The 19,220-nt window shown below is 41.3% G+C and overlaps 1 protein-coding gene across 1 annotated transcript in view; it reads left to right on the forward strand.

Annotated features, from left to right (window-relative positions):
* The window catches only part of LOC135205509 (regulator of chromosome condensation-like), a 117,229-nt gene that overhangs the window by 27,766 nt on the left and 70,243 nt on the right, over window positions 1-19,220 (forward strand). The window contains exon 3 of the mRNA XM_064236245.1: window positions 9,484-9,671. Within this exon, the coding sequence (XP_064092315.1) occupies window positions 9,484-9,671 (188 nt within the window). The remainder of the gene's footprint in view (window positions 1-9,483; window positions 9,672-19,220) is intronic.

Raw genomic sequence — 19,220 nt, forward strand, 5'->3', positions numbered from 1 at the left:
GAGAAATATCTAGAAGTGTTCGTGAACTATCGGTGATAAGATTAGTGTGAAAATAGTAGGATAAAGCGTCTTCTAAGTTAGTTTATCAAGTGTAATACTATAAATCAGAACAAGATGGCAGTAAGTTCCAACTGCGGGAAGAGGTGGCGTAATTTGGCGTGTTTAGCAGATTCGCAATACGATGAGGTAGCAGGAAGGGAACTGGCATTTCTCATCTATGAAATCAGCAACAGTCCTAACCAAAAAGATACAAAAGCATTCATAGATATATTAGAAGGATATAATCCTTCAAACTGGAACAAATCTAATGAAAACATCTTGAAAATAATTGAAGAAGTTCCAAATAAAATCCAAGTGGTCAAGAGACTCATAAAGAAAATATACATAAACCAACATATTCCGACAAAGAAAATGAATAAGGTGAATCTTGTGAATATCCTAATTGATGCATTAGGAAAAAGAATGCCAAAAGCATGCAAACTGTGTAAGGTTTGGTATAGCATAGTCAATCCACAAAACCTAATCAGAAAATGTGCTGCATGCAACATACCGACCCATCCACAGTGTGCTGAGGTAATACAAGATTTGAGAAAAGATACAAGAATTTTTTGTTCAACATGTCTATCATGGATAGACAATGTTATTAAATCAAGATTGAATGTACAAATAGTTGAGGATGAAGAAGAAGAGGAAGAGGAAGTAGAAGAAGAAAAAGAAGAAGAGGAAAACGGAAGAGAAGTAAACAAAAATGAAATGACAGAAAAAATAAGGAAACAAAGAACAAGATAAAAGTATGGATGCAGAGATACTCATTGATACTACATATGAGGTAATAAAGCAGCATACCTACGAAGAAATAAATTACGATATGACAACAGAAAAGCAAAATCCCGAGAGGCTCTACCCAGATCTACACAATGACGGGAAAGAGGAAAAAATAGACAAGAAAGACAAAATCTGCAACCTTTTGAAAAGAGGGAATTGCAGATTTGGAGAAAGATGTTACTACAAAAAACTCCCTAAGATATGTCAAAACTATGAAATATATGGTAAATGTGCATACTTAGATGGATATGGGATGATTGCAGAGATCTGCATCCAAAAATATGTAAAAAAACCTAAAAGAAGGAAAAGGATGTAAGTTCGACAAAAAATGCAAATATATGCACCCTGTAGCCATGAATCATAATCAAATAAATAACCAACCAAGTAATAAAATCCAAAATAAGAAAGAAACAAATAAAGAGAGAAATCAAGAATATCAGGTAAAAGAGAAAAGCAAACCACCAATGAGATATGCAGAGGTGTCAGCAAAAAATTTCAAAGCATCAGCTCCGAAATTCTACTCAAGAGATAATAACTGTATTTATTATGCAAGAGGATATTGCAGAAACGGAGAAAATTGCAGATTCAGACACAAAATGAATAATTATGATGAAGGAAGATCAAATATTATGGAAAAGTTGGATTTTTTAATGTCAGAATTTCTGGAAATGAAAAAAAGAACAACATACCAGAACAGGAAAGAGTCATGGGAAAATCCTTATTACTACCATTATTAAATGAAGGAGAAAACACGCAAACCATCATAGTGATGAATGCGCAGGGTTTAGTTACGAGTATCTCAAAAAGAAAAATAGAGTACGTAGAAGAACTAACCCAAAATGAAAAGAAAATAGATATAATGAATATAGTGAAACCTGGTTATTCCCAAGAGACTGGGAATGATGATCAAATAAAAGGGTTCCAAACTTATAGATCAGATAGAAAAAATAGGAATCAAGGGGAACCGCAATATATGGAAAGACAAAAAACAAGGAAAAATATATGAGAAATATAGTAACTCAGAATGTGAACTAATAGCGGTAGAATTTGAATCTGAAAAATTGATGAACATAGTAATATATAGACCTCCTAATACTAAAGAGTTTGACTTAATAATTGAAAAATTGGGGATGATATATGTAGAAATCACCAAGGACTTGGACTATTCCTCTCTATCTGGTGACTTCAACTTTCCCTTTTCGTAAATAATGGGAAAGAACTAATAGGAGATTGTGGTTGTACTTATACATATAAAAAAGAGAGTAATAGTAGTGCAGAAGATAATAGGCAATTTGAAAAGCTATTAGATATGCTACTAGAATACAACATTCAACAAATAAATCACCTGCCAACAAGAAAGGAAAATACTTTAGACCTAGTATTTGTGAACGAGATGAATTATGTTAAAGAAATAATAGTTTATAATGCGAGTATTTCAGACCATAATGTCATAGAATTAACAGTTCATTCCAAAGCAAGTGAAAATAGAGATAAGCAAGAAATGAGAAAAGTGGGAAGGATATGGAAAATACAACTTCTACAGTAAAAATATAAAATGGTCAGAAATTAATGAAGAATTAAACAAAGATTGGGATAACATTTTCGTAAGTGATGACATAAGGGTAAATACGGAGATATTATATAAAATATTGGAGAAAATAGTGGAAAAATATATAACGAAGAAGAAAAGTAAACATCATTCATGCATACCAAGAGACAGAAGGATCTTGTTCCAGAAAATCAGAAAGTGGAAAAAAGGTCTTGCAAAAGAAAAAAATGCATGGAAAGTTATAGAACTAAAAAGTAAGATAGAAAATGCAGAACAAAAGATTATACAATCAAAAGAAAATGAAAAACGGGACTTGGAAGAAAAAACCCTATTAAATATCAAGCAAAACCCCAAACTATTATACTCATATGCGAAGAAGATGAATAAAAGAAGAATAGAAATAGGCCCTCTGAGAATTGAAGGGAGATTAACGAATGAAAAAAAGGAAATTTGCAACATACTGGCAGAACGATATAAGAGAGAATTCACCCCTAGAATAGATAATGAAGATAATGATATAGAAGTAAGGGAAGAAAATAGTGAATATTTAGCTGACATAGAAATTAATTGTGCAGGCAATTAATGAAATTAAAAATGGAGCTGCTGCAGGGCCGGATGGAGTCCCTGCTATTTTGTTAAAGAAAGTAGTTCATTCTATCGCAAAGCCACTTGCAATATTATTAAGACAAAGTGTAGATACAGGCAAGATTTATGATGAGCACAAATTAGCATATATCACCCCTACTTTCAAAAGTGGATCAAGACTAGAGGCAAGTAATTATAGGCCTGTGAGTCTAACATCACATATTATGAAAGTGTATGAAAGGGTAATGAAGAAAAATATTATGAAACATTTAATAAAAAAAAAATAATTTGTTTTTAATATAGGACAACATGGTTTCGTACCCGGAAAAAGTACACAATCCCAACTGTTAGTCCACCGTGAGAACATATTCAAAAATATGAAAAGCGGAAATGAAACAGATGTGGTTTATCTAGACTTTGCAAAGCTTTTGACAAAGTAGACCATAATATATTAGCAAAGAAAATTAGAAAACACAATATCGTAGATAAAGTAGGAAGATGGTTAAAAGAATTTTTACACAACAGAAAAAACAGATAGTTATTGCAAACGATGAGAAATCGGATGAAACCAAGGTAATATCCGGTGTGCCACAAGGTACGGTGCTAGCTGCAATATTGTTTGTTATTTGTGATTGAAGACATAGACAGTAATGTTAAGGATTCGGTAGTGAGTAGTTTCGCTGATGACACAAGAATAAGTAGAGAAATTACTTGTGATGAAGATAGGAACGCTCTACAAAGAGACCTTAACAAAGTATATGATTTGGGCAGAGGTAAATAGGATGGTATTTAACTCTGATAAATTGAATCAATAAATTATGGAGACAGAGAAGGAAAGCTATATGCATATAGGGGACCTAATAATGAGACAATCACAAATAAGGAAGCAGTTAAAGACCTTGGTGTGATGATGAATAGGAACATGTTATGCAATGATCAAATAGCAATTCTGTTGGCAAAATGTAAAGTAAAAATGGGAATATTGTTACGGCACTTCAAACACAAGAAAAAGCTGAACACATGATTATGCTTTATAAAACATATGTTCGTAAGTCCACTTGAATATTGCAATATGATATGGTACCCACACTATCAAAAGGATATTGCACAAATAGAGAGTGTACAAAGGTCCTTTACAGCTAGAATAGAAGAAGTTAAGGACCTAGACTACTGGGAAAGACTACAATCCTTAAAATTATATAGTCTAGAAAAGAGAAGAGAACGCTACATGATAATTCAGGCATGGAAACAGATAGAAGGAATAACAGAAAATATCATGGAACTAAAAATATCAGAAAGAGCAAGCAGAGGTAGATTAATAGTGCCCAAAACTATACCCAGGAAAAAATAAGGAAAGCACAACAGGACATTAATCCACTACGCACCAGCATCGATATGCAGCGTCTATTCAATGCGTTGCCAGCTCATCTGAGGAATATATCAGGAGTGAGCGTAGATGTGTTTAAGAATAAGCTCGACAAATATCTAAACTGCATCCCAGACCATCCAAGATTGGAAGATGCAAAATATACCGGAAGATGTACTAGCAACTCTCTGGTAGACATTAGAGGCGCCTCACACTGAGGGACCTGGGGCAACCCGAACGAACTGTAAGGTCTGTAAGGTCTCTCCTCTCTCTCTCTCTCTCTCTCTCTCTCTCTCTCTCTCTCTCTCTCTCTCTCGTTCTCTCCACACGAGATACTAGCATGCGCTAGTGGTAACTCGCCCTCTGTTTGGGCTGGTAAAGTGCATGTATAAGTATATCTTTAAGGACATTACTACATTTTATGGTAAAATAATAATATACAGTACTAGTTTTTACAAATAATATTACGTTTAATGAGATTAAACAGTAACAATACTCTCTCTCTCTCTCTCTCTCTCTCTCACATATGTTTATTTGTTTTGTAGTGTAAATAAATGATTTACCTTATAACTAATTTTCAAATATTAATAAGATTAATTAAAAATAGCGATTCCCAGTCTTTTTATCCACTTGGAGGAACATGGGCGGGGGAGTAAATGAGTTTGATATACTAATTGGTGGAGGGGAGGAAGCGGAGTCTAGGAGTTATTCTCTCTCTCTCTCTCTCTTCTCTCTCTCTCTCTCGTCTCATCTCTCTCTCTCTCTCTATCTCTCTCTCCTTATCTCTCTCCATTATTATTCTCTCTGTCTCAGAATTAATTCATAATTTCACTCTTGAGGGTCAAATATAGTGTTTGCCATTCATCTCTCTCTCTCTCTCTCTCTCTCTCTCTCTCTCTCTCTCTCTCTGTTATTTGCTGTAGGTATATATTTTTAATGGTAAAATGGTTAAGATGACTTTAAAATGATATTAATATATAACCTCAAAGATTAATGCAGTAATAGGTTAGTAATTTTAGGTATATTTGAAGTAGGATGTTATTAAATGTATACATTTGGCATCTGAACTTTCAAGATAGGCAGTTATAAGCATTTTTAGTGGTGGTTTTAACTATTCGCGGGGTTGTCTGGTACACATCCCCCGCGAATACGGGGGGAACACTGCATATCACTTGGTCTCGGCTAATGTTTTTGTCCCTACTTAGCATATTAATGAATATCTGGATACTTAACTTCTGGAGCGAAGTCTTACTGTTCGTCTTACGATGTAATTAAGGCAAAAATTTGACTAATACGTCTCATTGGAAGCTAGTTTTTCCCTCGGGTTAGATTGCGTTAAATTTAGGATTCCGTTCTTTTCACTCTTTTTCATAGGTATTACGAACCTTACACTTTATATACTTTATTAATCCTTTGTCGGTGTGAAAACAACAGTAATGAGCTCCTTCATGCTATTAGTTTCTTTTCCACGGCTGCGTTTGAATTCATACAAAAGCATCGGATTTCTGTCCAGGTTGGTGATGCACGTAATTTTGCCTTATTAGCTTCAGCTACATTTATAACATGAATACAGTAATTACCGTCGCACACGGATGAATACAATAACGGATGTTGCTATCGGATTCGATTACTGTCTCACGCGGATCAATACAATAAAGTGATGTTTTAGGAGTCGATCGCATTAGCAACAAGTTCTCGTTCTGTTGTTCATAGCTGTACGCAGTTATACAAGTATATTATCGTTAAGATAATACCTTTTTAACTTAGAAGAGGGTGCAATTTACGGAGGTGGAGATGTAATTCTCTCTCTGTCTCTCTCTCTCTTTTCCCTGATTTCATATTATCTCTCTTCATCCTAGACGATTGTATTTCTCTCTCTCTCTCTCTCTCTCTCTCTCCTCTCTCTCTCTCTCTCTCACTTTCCTGATTTCATATTCTCTCATCCTATTTTTCCACGCTCTCCTAACACTGGACTCATTGTGCAACAGAGAGGTTTTTCTTCCTGTTACACCTTTTCAAACTTTTCTGTCAATTTCCCTTCAGCGCTGACTGACCTCATAGGTCCCAATACTCGGCCTTTGGCCTAAATTCTATTTTTAAACCAAACAATCGCTGTCTGAGTTAGTATTAGAGTAGGGAGCGAATATTAGGGATATGTAGAAGGTATTCATGATATGATATATCACGAGAGGATTTTAAGTATTAGGACAGATAGGAAAGAACATGTCTGGGTGTATCTGAGGGTATTCTTCCAAGTGCCAACCAGGCAGAGAACAGTCAGTCAGGTACAACACTACAGGAGAGGACATCACTACGAACGACGACACCGTCGCAGACGCACTGATGGACATGGTTTTCTCCTCCGTACATGAGAGGCCTAAGGCCACATGGGAGGTCTTCAGTTTCCCTCCATACATGAGAGGCCGAGAGCCACATGGGAGGTCTTCAGATTCCCTCCATACATGGGAGGCCAAGAGCCACATGGGAGGTCTTCAGTTTTTCCTCTACTCAGGTGAGGCACATAGCCAGCTGAGAGGAAACAGGTTTGTATCCCTCCCGCACTCAATGAGTTTTGACCTTAGGGTAGAGGTGCAGGGAGTTTTTCCCTCCACATATGGGAGGCCTAGAAGGCCACACATGGGAGATTAGTTTGGACGAGTGGCAAATGAACTTGAGACTGACTCGCGTACTCAATTATATTGACTGACAACTGGTACAGTGGTGGGCCGGGCAGATTTGATTCCCCACCTCCAAATTAATGTTGGTAATCGGGCTTATTCAGTTGTTCAGGGGGTGTATTGCAATATGAAGTTTTTATTGTAAAACTAGTATTGTAATACTTACCTGAACACCTGAATGATTCCCACCCTCCTCCCCTCTCATACGTAGTTATTGAGTTATGATTGACGTGAGAGGGCAGGTGTGACCGGCCCGTGAGGCAGGGCTATCAGCGGTGGGCTGGTAACTAGGTAACGAGGGTGTTTGCCAGGAGATTGGCAACACTGATTGTTTATTTTAACCAAAGATTTGGTAAATTTTTAATAAATGAGGGTTCGGGCTGGTAAGTGACCAGGGCTTATTCAGGGTTTCAGGTAGGTATTATAATACTAGTTTTACAATAAAAACTTCATGTTTTCACAAAACTGTGAATTTCTTAACAAATTACTAAATTATATCATATATGTAGTATACAGTGTATACTGTAGGCTAGGCTACTGTGTTCGTATATATACAATATACTATGTACCTTGATAACATCATCATCGTATACGTGAGGCTAACTTGTTAAGTATTATTCAGTTTCTCTTTGTAATGAATTATCATAAGCCAATGTGCATTTAACCTAGGGAATAGCTGAAATTAATAATTACTGTGCTATATATGTATAAAGTATGCTATGTAGTGTAGGCTAGGCTACTCTATATGTAAAGATGGTACTTATTACCCTAGTGTATGCTAGGCTTGTATAATATTCTTACGGTAAATTAACATGGACCGACTTGCATCCAAATCAATTTACGACTGGTGGTCGGAACCAGTTGCGGTTGTAAATCGACAACTGCTTATACCTATAATGTCTTTGATGTAGGTCATGTCCATGATTCCCACCTCCATGGGAGTGGAATCAGCTGTAGGTAATTACATGGGAAGTTACATGTGTAAAAATGACATTTTTATAATAAAATTAGTTTTTACACATACTTACAAAGTAATTAAATTTATAAAGCCCTTCCCTCCTCCCTGCAGATGGACATGGCAGGCCAAATGAATTGGTTCTCCCTGTACTTTTGTACCTATTGGTCCCAAAAGTGGGCAGGTTCTATACACATACACTAGAGATGGTGGCGTCACCTCAAAATTTGTAAGATTTGACTGCCGAGGTAGACCTTTCAGCTATAAAAATGTCATTTTTCCAGGAATCCACGCTTATAAATGCCTGTGTATTAGTTGGAAGTGAGTGCCAAAACAAATCAGTTTCATCACCACTGTAAATCTTACTTAGATATAAGTCTTCCTCCCTAATGAGTTTCTGAACTTTAACATAGATTGGTTCCACAGCATCTTTATCACAACTACCAAACTCGCAGTGTGCCACTTCTTTACGAATACCGTGTTGATTATGGAATGGCCATAGCCAGCCTGTACTGCCACTGAAATTGATAGCTAAATTTTTTGCTAATGTAGTAGTTGCATCAAGAAACTCCACCCCACGCACATTGACATTCTCTGACCTCTTGCACATACCACTTGTAGACAGCATCCTCCAGGTCCTTACTTTAACACACTTTCATGTGCTTACGCCTATTCACAACACCTTTCTTATCATTGGTAGGGTCAACATCAAACTTTCTGGCAAAAGCTGTATGCTTTTTCACACTTTGGCCACGGTAACTCCTGACTCCAGCTTCATAATAGTTCCAATTTCACACCAATGCTGAGGTTAGTGTTTCCTTTTCTCATCTCCCTTACGCACAGATGACATAGTGAAGGCCACGACAGAATCAGATAGAAACAACGCACGGACCGATGTGTGCAGTTACACATGAACAAGAATGGCCTGTTCTGGAACTATACCAAACTTTGTCTGTTAATGACTATTATTGTGTACAACATACAGTACATTTGCGTATGCATGATGTATGGTACAATGCGTGATGCAATGCGTAACCAACAATATGTGCGCTGCGTGAGTAACATGACCAAACAGCAACAATAGGCTCGCTGCATGATGAGAGAGAAAAAAAAAAGAGCCACTCCCCTTGGGTGGATTTTGTCCATTGAATCCCGTGTACATTGGTTCTGAGTACCATATAAGTATTTTTAGTGGGTTTTTCTTGTGTATGAACTACCAAATTGAAAGCTCAAAGCATTATAAGTATTCACAAAATTTAGCTATCCACAAATACAGTGGGAATATCCTTGGCATTTCTCATAAAAAACAAACCTGCAATCTTTTTATTATAATACAGTCAGTGACCATCCCTGCATAATTCCCTGTTTGCCAAAGGTAAAGTTAGGTGAACTTTTGGTGGTATATCTAGGAAAAATGTAGATTATCTTCAGTTTGTAATTTCCCAGTAGTGATAATATTAAGCTAAAAACCCATATATTCATCTTATTTATATGAAACTGATGGATTTATATTTGTTTTTCACAGTAACCTTGGAAGCTCCCAAGATTGATGGAGGTGTGGTTTTAACTGTTGGGATGGGTGATATTGGCCAGCTGGGCCTCGGTGATGGTGTTGAAGAAAAAACTCGGCCTGCGCTTGTACCAGATCTTGAAGACATTGTAGCCATAGCTGCCGGGGGACTGCATACTGTTTGCCTGGATAAGTCAGGAAAGGTATGGTAATATATTTTCATACACTAGGCATTACTGAAGGTTCTTTGCAGCAACCTTCGGCCCTTAGCTGTAACCTCTTTCATCCCTGTACCTCCGTTCATATTCTCTCTCTTCCCTCTTACTTTACATCCTCCCCAAACAGTTGTTTCATAGTGGAACTGCGAGGTTTTTCTCCAGTTACACCTTTCAAACCCTTTTACTGTCAACGTCTCTTTCAGTGCTGAATGTCCTTATAAGTCCCAGTGCTTGGCCTTTGGCCTAAATTCTATATACTGTCCTATTCTCTCTATATTTTCATAGTTAGTTTGTACCATTAATCAATGGAATAATCAGTTTAGTTGGCTTCCTTTGTGTCAAATGCCAGCTTTACTCATTTACCGAATATGATAATTTTATTGTGAATTTATTATATGTGACACTATTGACAAAACATTTTGGCCTAACCCTGTTGAAGAAGAATTTTAACTTGTGCATTTGGTTATTCCATTGATTAATGGTACATTCTTTAGAATATAAAACATCCATAATACATTAGGAACAAATTGTTATTTGATCCCTGTTTTGATTTCTCTAGCCACGTTTAGCGTTGGGACATCACATGCATCGTAATCACAGATGTGATATGTAAATTCAGTATATTTGGTAGATTAGTAATTTTGAGTTAAGGAATACCTCCCAGAGGGAAGTAGTACCATTAGTGCACTTTGCATGGTGCACCTCTAGGCATTACTTAAGGTTCTTCGCTGCTTTGCTTTGCCATAGCTTTAACCCTTTTCATTTCTTTTACTGTACCTCCATTCATAATGTCTTCCATCTTACTGCCCACCCTCTTAATAATTGCTTTATAGTGCAATGGTAAGGTTTTCCTCCTGTTACCCCTTTAAAACCTTTATACTCAAATTTCCCTTTCAGCACTGAATGATCTCATTGGTTCCAGCACTTAGCTTGTGGCCTAAGTTTTATTTTTACACAGGTGACTTACCAAGCACTTATAATTAGCTGTAAGCTTTTCTAACCACGGCAGTCAAAAATTCAAATTTGGGATGGCACTGCCATTGCTTGTGTAGGTGAACAGGACCTGCCCACTTTCGGGATCGATCAGTACAGACTGACGAACTCCATCATTTGTTTTTCTGCTGGCTCCTTGGTAACAACGGTAGTTTTTGGCAGTCGTCTGATCATTTTGTGGTGGATTATTTCATAATTTGGTGACATATTCATTTTGTATGGTGGTTTGTTGCTTATTCAGCTTTGGATTAGACATTGTTATGTCAGATTCCAGCTTTTCAAGTATTAGATATCTGAGGGTTGTAAGACCAGACTGTATTAGATATTATCTGGGGGTTTTAAGACCAGACTGAACAAATTTTCTTATATGACTCCCATACTAAATATGTTAAATGTAGGGGCCAGGCTTGTTTGTTAGAATTAACCTGTCCAGAATGTAAGGGTTAGGGAGAGGGTAAATGGAAGGCCTTTAAAGTGCATATAGATAAGCTTAACAGGGATTGGAAAAGGAAGGCAGCTCTTATAGCTGAAAGTAGGGCTTCTTTAGTAATTCCTGAAGTAGCTGAAGAGGTTACTGTTTCTTCTCTTCCTCCTGAATGTCTTCTATCTTTACTCCTACTCCTTTGCCTAATACTCTGATTCCAGGCTCCCATGTTTCTAACCCCAGCACTTTTAGCCAGTCTAGAATCTAAGTTTGAAAGAAAATTTAATTTTATACATTCAACTTCCCTGCCAGATATATACTTAGCTATAGACTCCGTCGTCTCCGACAGAATTTCAAATTTCGCGGCACACGCTACAGTAGGTCAGGTGATCTACCGCCTGCCCTGGGTGGCAGGACTAGGAACCATCCCCGTTTTCTAATCAGAATTCTTCTGTCGCCGGACCATCAACATGTTGTTGGTTCCTCTCGATTGGTTTTTCTTTTTTCACCGGCAATTGATCTTCTTGACCGACTTTTGGTGACGTATCTGGATTGTTGGATTGGCATACGCTTTTGTGGACTGTTTTGTGGACTTGATTTTGGATTTTTCTTTAAATATGTCTGACTCTGGTATGGTTGTGAGACGTTGTGTGAATGTAGGCTGTAAGGTGAGGTTGCCGAAAGCTTCGGTAGACCCTCACACGGTATGCAAGAGGTGCAGGGAGTATGAATGTTCTTTTACTAATACTTGTAAAGAATGTGAGAACTTGAGTGAGAACGAATGGAAGAATCTAACTAATTATTTAAAAAAGTTAGAAAGAGAAAGAGCGAGGAAGGCTTCTCATAGAAGTTTAAGTAGTTCTAGATCTGAACTAATTCCAAGCTTGGGATCTTCCCCAAGGGTAAGTATTGCTACTTCTCCTTCCATTGCAGCCCCTTCTCCTATTGCAGAACCTGTAGATCCAGCGAAAGGAACTTGCAGATCTAAAAGCAGCCTTCAAAATAATGGAAAACAAAATGGCTGCCATACAAGGTAAGGCTAGTGATTTGTCATTAGACAGTGATATAAGTGTCCCCAGTGTAGTGGAGGGGGGCATCTGGTCGGCTCAGCAACGCTCCTAGGTCTAGACCTCTTCCAAGCTCACATGCCCAGAGGAGAAGGAATGTCGAAAGCCGAAAGGAGGTTGTGGAGAATCCCCACCGATCAGGTGTCCCTTCGGCGGTTTCTGTGACACCCCAGACTGCCAAGGACCGCTATTGTAAAAGCGTCCTACGTGAGTGTTTCTCGTCGTCGGGATCTTCATCACCGAGACGTGATTGGAGAGATTCCGATCGATCTCGGCCTCTCAGGAGTTGGAGGGCGCCGACTATTGACTCGAGCCCTGAAAACTTCCCTGAGGAGTCTCCATCGGGAGTTAAGAAGGCGGAGAAGAGCCATTCTTCCAACCAGAGTGAGAAGGAGGGCAGGAGGTGGAGGCTATGGACTCCTCCCCTCCTCCTTCCCCTCCTCCGAAGAGGATAAAGAGGAGGCTACAAAGAGGTTCATGATGGCGATGCAGGAACAGATTTCGTCATTTGTAGGAGTCCTGTCAAAGGAGCCTCCTAGAAGGAAAGACACTTCCCTTCCTATTAAAAGATCCTCCAGACGTATGGAGGTATCTACCTCCAGGATCGATACTCCTACACGAGGTGAGGTTTCCTGTACGAAACCTGGATGAAACAATCAACACGTCTGGCACCGGCCAGGAGTGAGGAGTCACCCAGGAGGCAGGAGCCAAGAGCCAGGAGTGAGGAGTCAACCAGGAGGCAGGAGCCAAGAGCCAAGAGTGTGGAGGCATCCAGGCAAGAGGCAAGAGCCAGGAGGCTAGAGCCAGGAGGCAAGAGCCAGGAGGCAAGAGCCAGGAGGCAAGAGCCAGGAGGCAAGAGGCAGGAGTCAAGAGGCAGGAGCCAGGAGCCAGGAGGTAGGAGTCAAGAGGCAGGAGCCAGGAGTCCGGAGTCCGGAGTCAGGAGGCAGGAGTCCGGAGTCAGGAGGCAGGAGTCAGGAGTCAGGAGGCAGGAGTCAGGAGCCAGGAGGCAGGAGTCAGGAGGCAAGAGTCAAGAGCCAGGAGTCAAGAGTCGGGGACTCGTTCCTGGAGGTTATGACTCTTCGCCAAATGGAAGCTCCTCTCTCAGAACATAGGAGGTCTTGGAAGGACTCTTCCTCAAAACAAGAACGTTCTCCTTCGTCGGATCGAGGGTTAGACGAGTTGTCTGACGACGATCCTCCTGCTAATGAGGGACTTTCGAGTTACAAAGTCTTGGCCTCTTTACTACTACAAGAGTTTGGAGATTCTCTTAGTCCTGCAGCTCCTCCTTCTCCTCGTTCGCTCTTTTCGAGCTCAGCTACGGCTAAATCGTCGGCATTCTTGAAAATGAAGCCTGCGATATCAATGAAGAAGGCACTCCATTCTTTAGATTCTTGGATGGTACAAGAAGAAGGAGTTAGGAAAGACGGTATTCTGCATGCCTCCTTCCAGATTGCACCGGGAAGAGAGGTATTTGGTATGGGACAGGAGAGACTATGGGTCTTTCTTTACCCGCCTCTGCAGATGCCGACTTTGCCAGTTTAGTGGAGGCCTCTAGACGTCACTCCTTAGGATCGGTCAGAGCGACGTGGAGCACTTCAGAGTTGAATCACTTTCTAAAGGGACTTTTTGTCACTTTAGAGGTGTTCAATTTTCTGGATTATTGGTCGCTCGGAGTTCTGGCCAACAAATCTAAGGATCCGGAGTTTCTGAAGAACCCAGAAATTCTCCATAGCGTTCTGTCCTGCATGGACAAGGCAGTACAGGACGGTTCAGGTGAAGTGGCTTCACTTTTCGGTGCTGGTCTCCTGAAAAAGAGATCAGTGTATGGAAAGGGGTTTCTCCGAGCCAGAGGACTGCCTTACTGTTCGCCCCGCTATCAGATCATCTGTTTCCTTCTCAGTTAGTCAAGGATATATCTCGCTCACTAACTGAGAAAGCAACACAAGACCTACTTACTCAAACGTCCAAGAAAGGACGACCGGTAGTGGCGACGGTTAAGAAGGAACCTCGTCCTACTCAGCAGCCCTTTCGTGGAGGTGCAACGGCTCGTCCCCCTGCCAGAAAGAAGAGCTCTGAAAAGAGAGGAAGGTCTTCATTTAGACCATTCAAAAAATCTAAAGGACTTGGAAGTAACAAGGAACATGATAGATTCGCTAGGGTTGCTCGTCAACCTCGAGAAGTCACAACTGATCCCCAGCCAGAACTTGGTCTATCTGGGGATTCAGATGGATTCTCGGGGTTTTCGGGTATATCCTTCGCGAGAAAGAATTGCTCGAGGTTTGTCGAGAATCTCGAGCTTCTTAGAAAGAAAGGACAGCTCAGCGAGGGATTACCTGAGCCTTTTAGGGACCCTGTCCTCATTGGAGAAGTTCTTCTCGCTAGGGAGACTTCACCTTCGCCCTCTTCAGTTTTTCCTCAAAGAGGTGTGGAGCTGGAAGACGGGTCAACTCTCGGACATCTTCCAACTTCCACAAGAAGTAAAAGAGCATCTGAGGTGGTGGATCCCTCAGCTTCAAAAGAACGAAGGCTTATCGCTTGCTCTGCAGAACCCAGACCAAGTGTTGTTTACCGACGCTTCGGAGTCGGGATGGGGAGCGACGCTGGGAGCAAGGGAGGTGTCAGGCACCTGGACAAAGGAACAGGTGTCCTGGCACATCAATTGCAAGGAACTTGTGGCCATACACCTAGCCTTAAAGTCCTTCGAAAAGATAGTTCGGAGACGGGGTAATACAGATCAACTCAGACAACACCACGGCTCTGGCTTACATAAGAAAGCAAGGAGGCACGCACTCGTTCTCCCTCTATCAGTTGACAAAACACCTGTTAACCTGGACGGAAGAAAGAGGCATAACTCTCCATCACAAGGTTTGGTTCAACGGGATCAAAAATGTGAGAGCGGACAGACTGAGCAGGAGAAACCAGGTCCTTCCCACAGAATGGACTCTTCACGAAGAAGTGTGTCGAAGTCTTTGGTCCCTGTGGGGGAGACTCACATAGACTTGTTTGCGACGTTCCTATCCAAAAGAATAGAGACCTTTTGCTCTCTAGTAGAGGATCCGAGAGCCTTCGCTATAGACGCGTTTTCTCATTGGATTGGTCGGGTGTGGACGCTTACGCCTTTCCCCGTTCAAAATCCTGGGGGAAGTGCTCAGGAAGTTTGTAGCTTCGAAGAGCACGAAGTTGATACTCATAGCCCCATTTTGGCCAGCCCAGGAATGGTTCACAGGAGGTACTGGAGTGGATAGTGGACTTCCCCAGATCGCTTCCAAACAGACACGATCTACTCAGACAACCCCACTTCGAGAGGTTTCATCACAACCTCCCAGGTTCTCGCTCTGACTGCCTTTCGACTATCGAAAGACTTGTCAGAGCGAGAGGCTTTTCTCGCGAGGCTGCGGGCTCTATCGCTAGAGCCCGCAGAGCTTCGACGAGAAGAGTATACCAGTCGAAGTGGGAAGTCTTTAGGAGGTGTTGTAAGGTTCAGAATACTGTCCTCCTCCAGTACCTCTATAGTGAATATTGCCGATTTCCTCCTCTTTCTGAGAAAGGAGTCACACCTATCTGTCTCGACAATAAAAGGATACCGAAGCATGCTGTCTTCGGTTTTTTAGGAATCGAGGCCTAGACATTTGCTAACGACAAAGATCTACACGATCTAATTAGACTTTTGAGACGTAAGCGAAAGCAGCTACTCCTAGAACACCTAGTTGGAATCTAGACGTGGTCCTGAAATTCCTTTCATCGGACAAATTCGAACCTTTACATCTGGCGTCCTTCCGCGACGTCACTAGGAAATGCTTGTTCCTGGTGGCTCTCGCTACAGCCAAGAGGACGAGCGAATTACACGCTCTGGATTCCACGGTGGGGTTCAAAGGAGATGCTGCCATCTGTTCTTTCCAGACAATGTTTCTGGCAAAGAACGAAAACCCATCAAAACCTTGGCCCAGAAGTTTTGAGGTAAAAGGCCTATCTAACCTGGTAGGCAGAGAGATAGAGAGATCTCTCTGTCCAGTGAGAGCTCTTAAATTCTATTTAGAGAGGAAGAGACAGATGGGAGCTTGTCAACAAGGTCTTTGGTGTGCAGTGAAGAACCCCAAACGACTCATGTCCAAGAACGCCTTAGCTTTCTTTGTGAGAAGCGTTATTACAGACGCTCACAAGAACTGCTCTGAGGCATCCTTCGGTCTTCTAAAGGTCAAGACGCATGAAGTAAGAGCAGTAGCAACGTCTTTGGCGTTCCAAAAGAACATGTCTCTGAAGAATATCATCGAGACTACATATTGGAGGTGCAATTCAGTGTTTGCATCTCATTATCTGAAGGACGTGAGAGTGACCTATGAGAAGTGCTTCTCACTAGGTCCTTTTGTATCAGCAGATACAGTACTGGGTCTTGGAGCAAAGACTGATCCTTAATTTTGTGTTTTTATTTTTATCGGTACATAAAACCCACTTGTCGAGATATGTGCTTTTGGTTTTCCTAGTAGCAAGCTCACTACTGTCGCACGGCGGAGCAGTGTACCTCTCAGGTTGTCATATTGCTGGTAGGCGATCAAGGGTATGTTATGACTAGGTAGGGTGGCGAGTACAAAATTTTTTTTTTGTATATTTTGTAATGAAAGTGTAATTATGTTTCGAGTTTTTTGGTTGTTTGTGAGGAGTTCGGGGATGACTCCTTACAATCTTAGAACTAACATGTATGTTAGGATCAGGTGATCGGGATCGGTTTTGTGCTCCTTGAACAAGGTGTATTGTCATGTTTAAGTGGAATAGCACCCAATTGACAAAGGCCTTTAGGGCTCTGCCGAGTAATTGGATAAGACCCCATTGGCAGACCCACAAGAACTCTTTAGCCATAGATCATTATCTCGCTGAGGCTCTTGAGGCTAAGCAGACTACAAGGCAGTAGCCGCGAAGTCTTCAGCCTAATAAGGTAGGAACCAAGGTTTATAAATACCTACAACATATGTTGTTTACCTGTCTATTTCAGTAGTTAGCTGTCTCTTACCCACCACCAATGGGTGCTAATCAGCTAAGTATATATCTGGCAGGGAAGTTGAATGTATAAAAATGATATTGTCATGTTACAATAAAGTTTTATACATACTTACCTGACAGATATATACGATTAATAGCCCACCCAGCCTCCCCGCAGGAGACAGGTGGAAGAGAAGAATTCTGATTAGAAAACGGGGATGGTTCCTAGTCCTGCCACCCAGGGTCTAGGCGGTAGATCACCTGACCTACCTGTAGCGTGGCCGCGAAATTTGAAATTCTGTCGGAGACGACGGAGTCTATAGCTAAGTATATCTGTCAGGTAAGTATGTATAAAACTTTATTGTAGAACATGACAATATCATTTTTCTCACAAATGCGATAGTGGAATTAGGTTCCTCTTTCAGATTATTCTTAGAGAAATTGTCTTTCAGTGCTCCTAATGTGATTGAAGTGCATAATGACACTGCAGTGCCAAGTGATAGTATAGTGCTTTCTAGGAGGTGGCTGTTTGTCCCATTGGTGCTCCTAGACAAAGGTCCCTGTCCTGCTCCCCTTCACTGGGGAGAAGACATACTGGAGGTCCAAGGGAGGCCAGTGGGGTTTGCCCACTAGCCGTTGCCCCTCCGTCGAGCCTTCGCGCCTGGTGATCGACCCCAGATGTTGACAGAGCACCATAGGCAAGGCATCTCTTTCAGTGCCAACCGTCTGTCGTCGGACTGGGAAGGCTCTTCTGAGAGGAAGCACCAGTGACGATTCTCATCAGTATCTCGTCCTTTGAAGATGCATGCAGTGCCTGCCAATGCTTTTCTTTCCCCTGTGAAGAAGTAGAGAAGTTAGTACTAGTCTACAGTCTTTGAGCAGTCTCGAAAGACCATCCATGGACAAGTCAGCTCGTTATCCTAAGACTTGGGATAGTCCCAAGTCTTTCTCTGGTCTGGATTGCCCTTTGAGATCTTACGAGAGTTTTGGAGTTTCTTGTAAGCACCTGTCTTGTTCTCCCAAGTGCCCTACTTCTTCGAGACATTGGTGCCTGCTCCTGTTATATGAATGTCTCTTCCGTACGTTTGATGCCCGCAGCCATCATTCAGGCGCCTGCTTCTGGCTGCCAGATGCCTGTTTCTGGCTGCCAAGTGTCCGCTTCCGACTTCCAAGCGTCTGCTTCTTCAGTCCAAGCACCAGCAGCTGTTTTGGCACCCGCATCTGTCCTTTCGGCACTGGGTGGAGAATGCTCGTCTACTTCTGCTTCCTCTGCACAAGAAGACCCTTCTTTAGGCCCTATCAAGCAGCAGCTAAACGACTTGATGGATTTTCTTACGAAGAAACCTTTGGAGACTCCTGATATAGATGTTGCCTTGTCTTCAATCTCATTTGAGGAGGAATAAACAGACCAAGATTTTAGCTCCTTCCTCAATCTATTCGTCATTGCGTAAGTTTTCCTGTCCAACTTCGACTTGTTTGAGCCTGCATCTCCTGCTTCTCCAGCGTTGACTTTCCATACGGGGAAAAAGCTGTCAGATAGTTTAGGCCTTCCTAAGTTAGTTTTGTCGTCCTCTAAGAAGGTACTTTGGAAGGTAGATGAGCTTGCTAACAAGAGGGAGGAAGGGAAAGCCTCTCTTGCATTTCCTCCTTCCAAGCTGACTAAGAGGAGAAACTCCTTCCTTGGGAGAAACTCCTTCCTTGGGAGTTTCTGCCTCCTCCCAGGGAGACTTTTCTGCCTTAGTGGATGCCTCAAGAGGTTTAGCTTTTGTGTCAGCCAAGACATATTTTTCTTCCTCGGAGATGGACCATCTTGTGAAGAACTTATTCCAAATGTTAGAAATAATGAGTTTTCTTTATTGGACCATGGGAGCATTAGCCAGAGAGATCAAGCTGCCCAACTCATGCAGAGGGATTTTTGTCGGAGTGGCATGGAGTATTGTCATGCTGACAAAGTTGGTGAGGGATAGGTTGGATGAGTTGGCCTCCCTCTTCTCTATGGTTATCTTGTCTTCCATCCAGAAATCGGCACTGACGTTTGCTCCCCTGGATAAGTCCCATCTATATATCTTGTAGAAT

Source organism: Macrobrachium nipponense, chromosome 24, assembly GCF_015104395.2.
Source record: "Macrobrachium nipponense isolate FS-2020 chromosome 24, ASM1510439v2, whole genome shotgun sequence".
Classification (NCBI taxonomy): Eukaryota; Metazoa; Arthropoda; class Malacostraca; order Decapoda; family Palaemonidae; genus Macrobrachium; species Macrobrachium nipponense.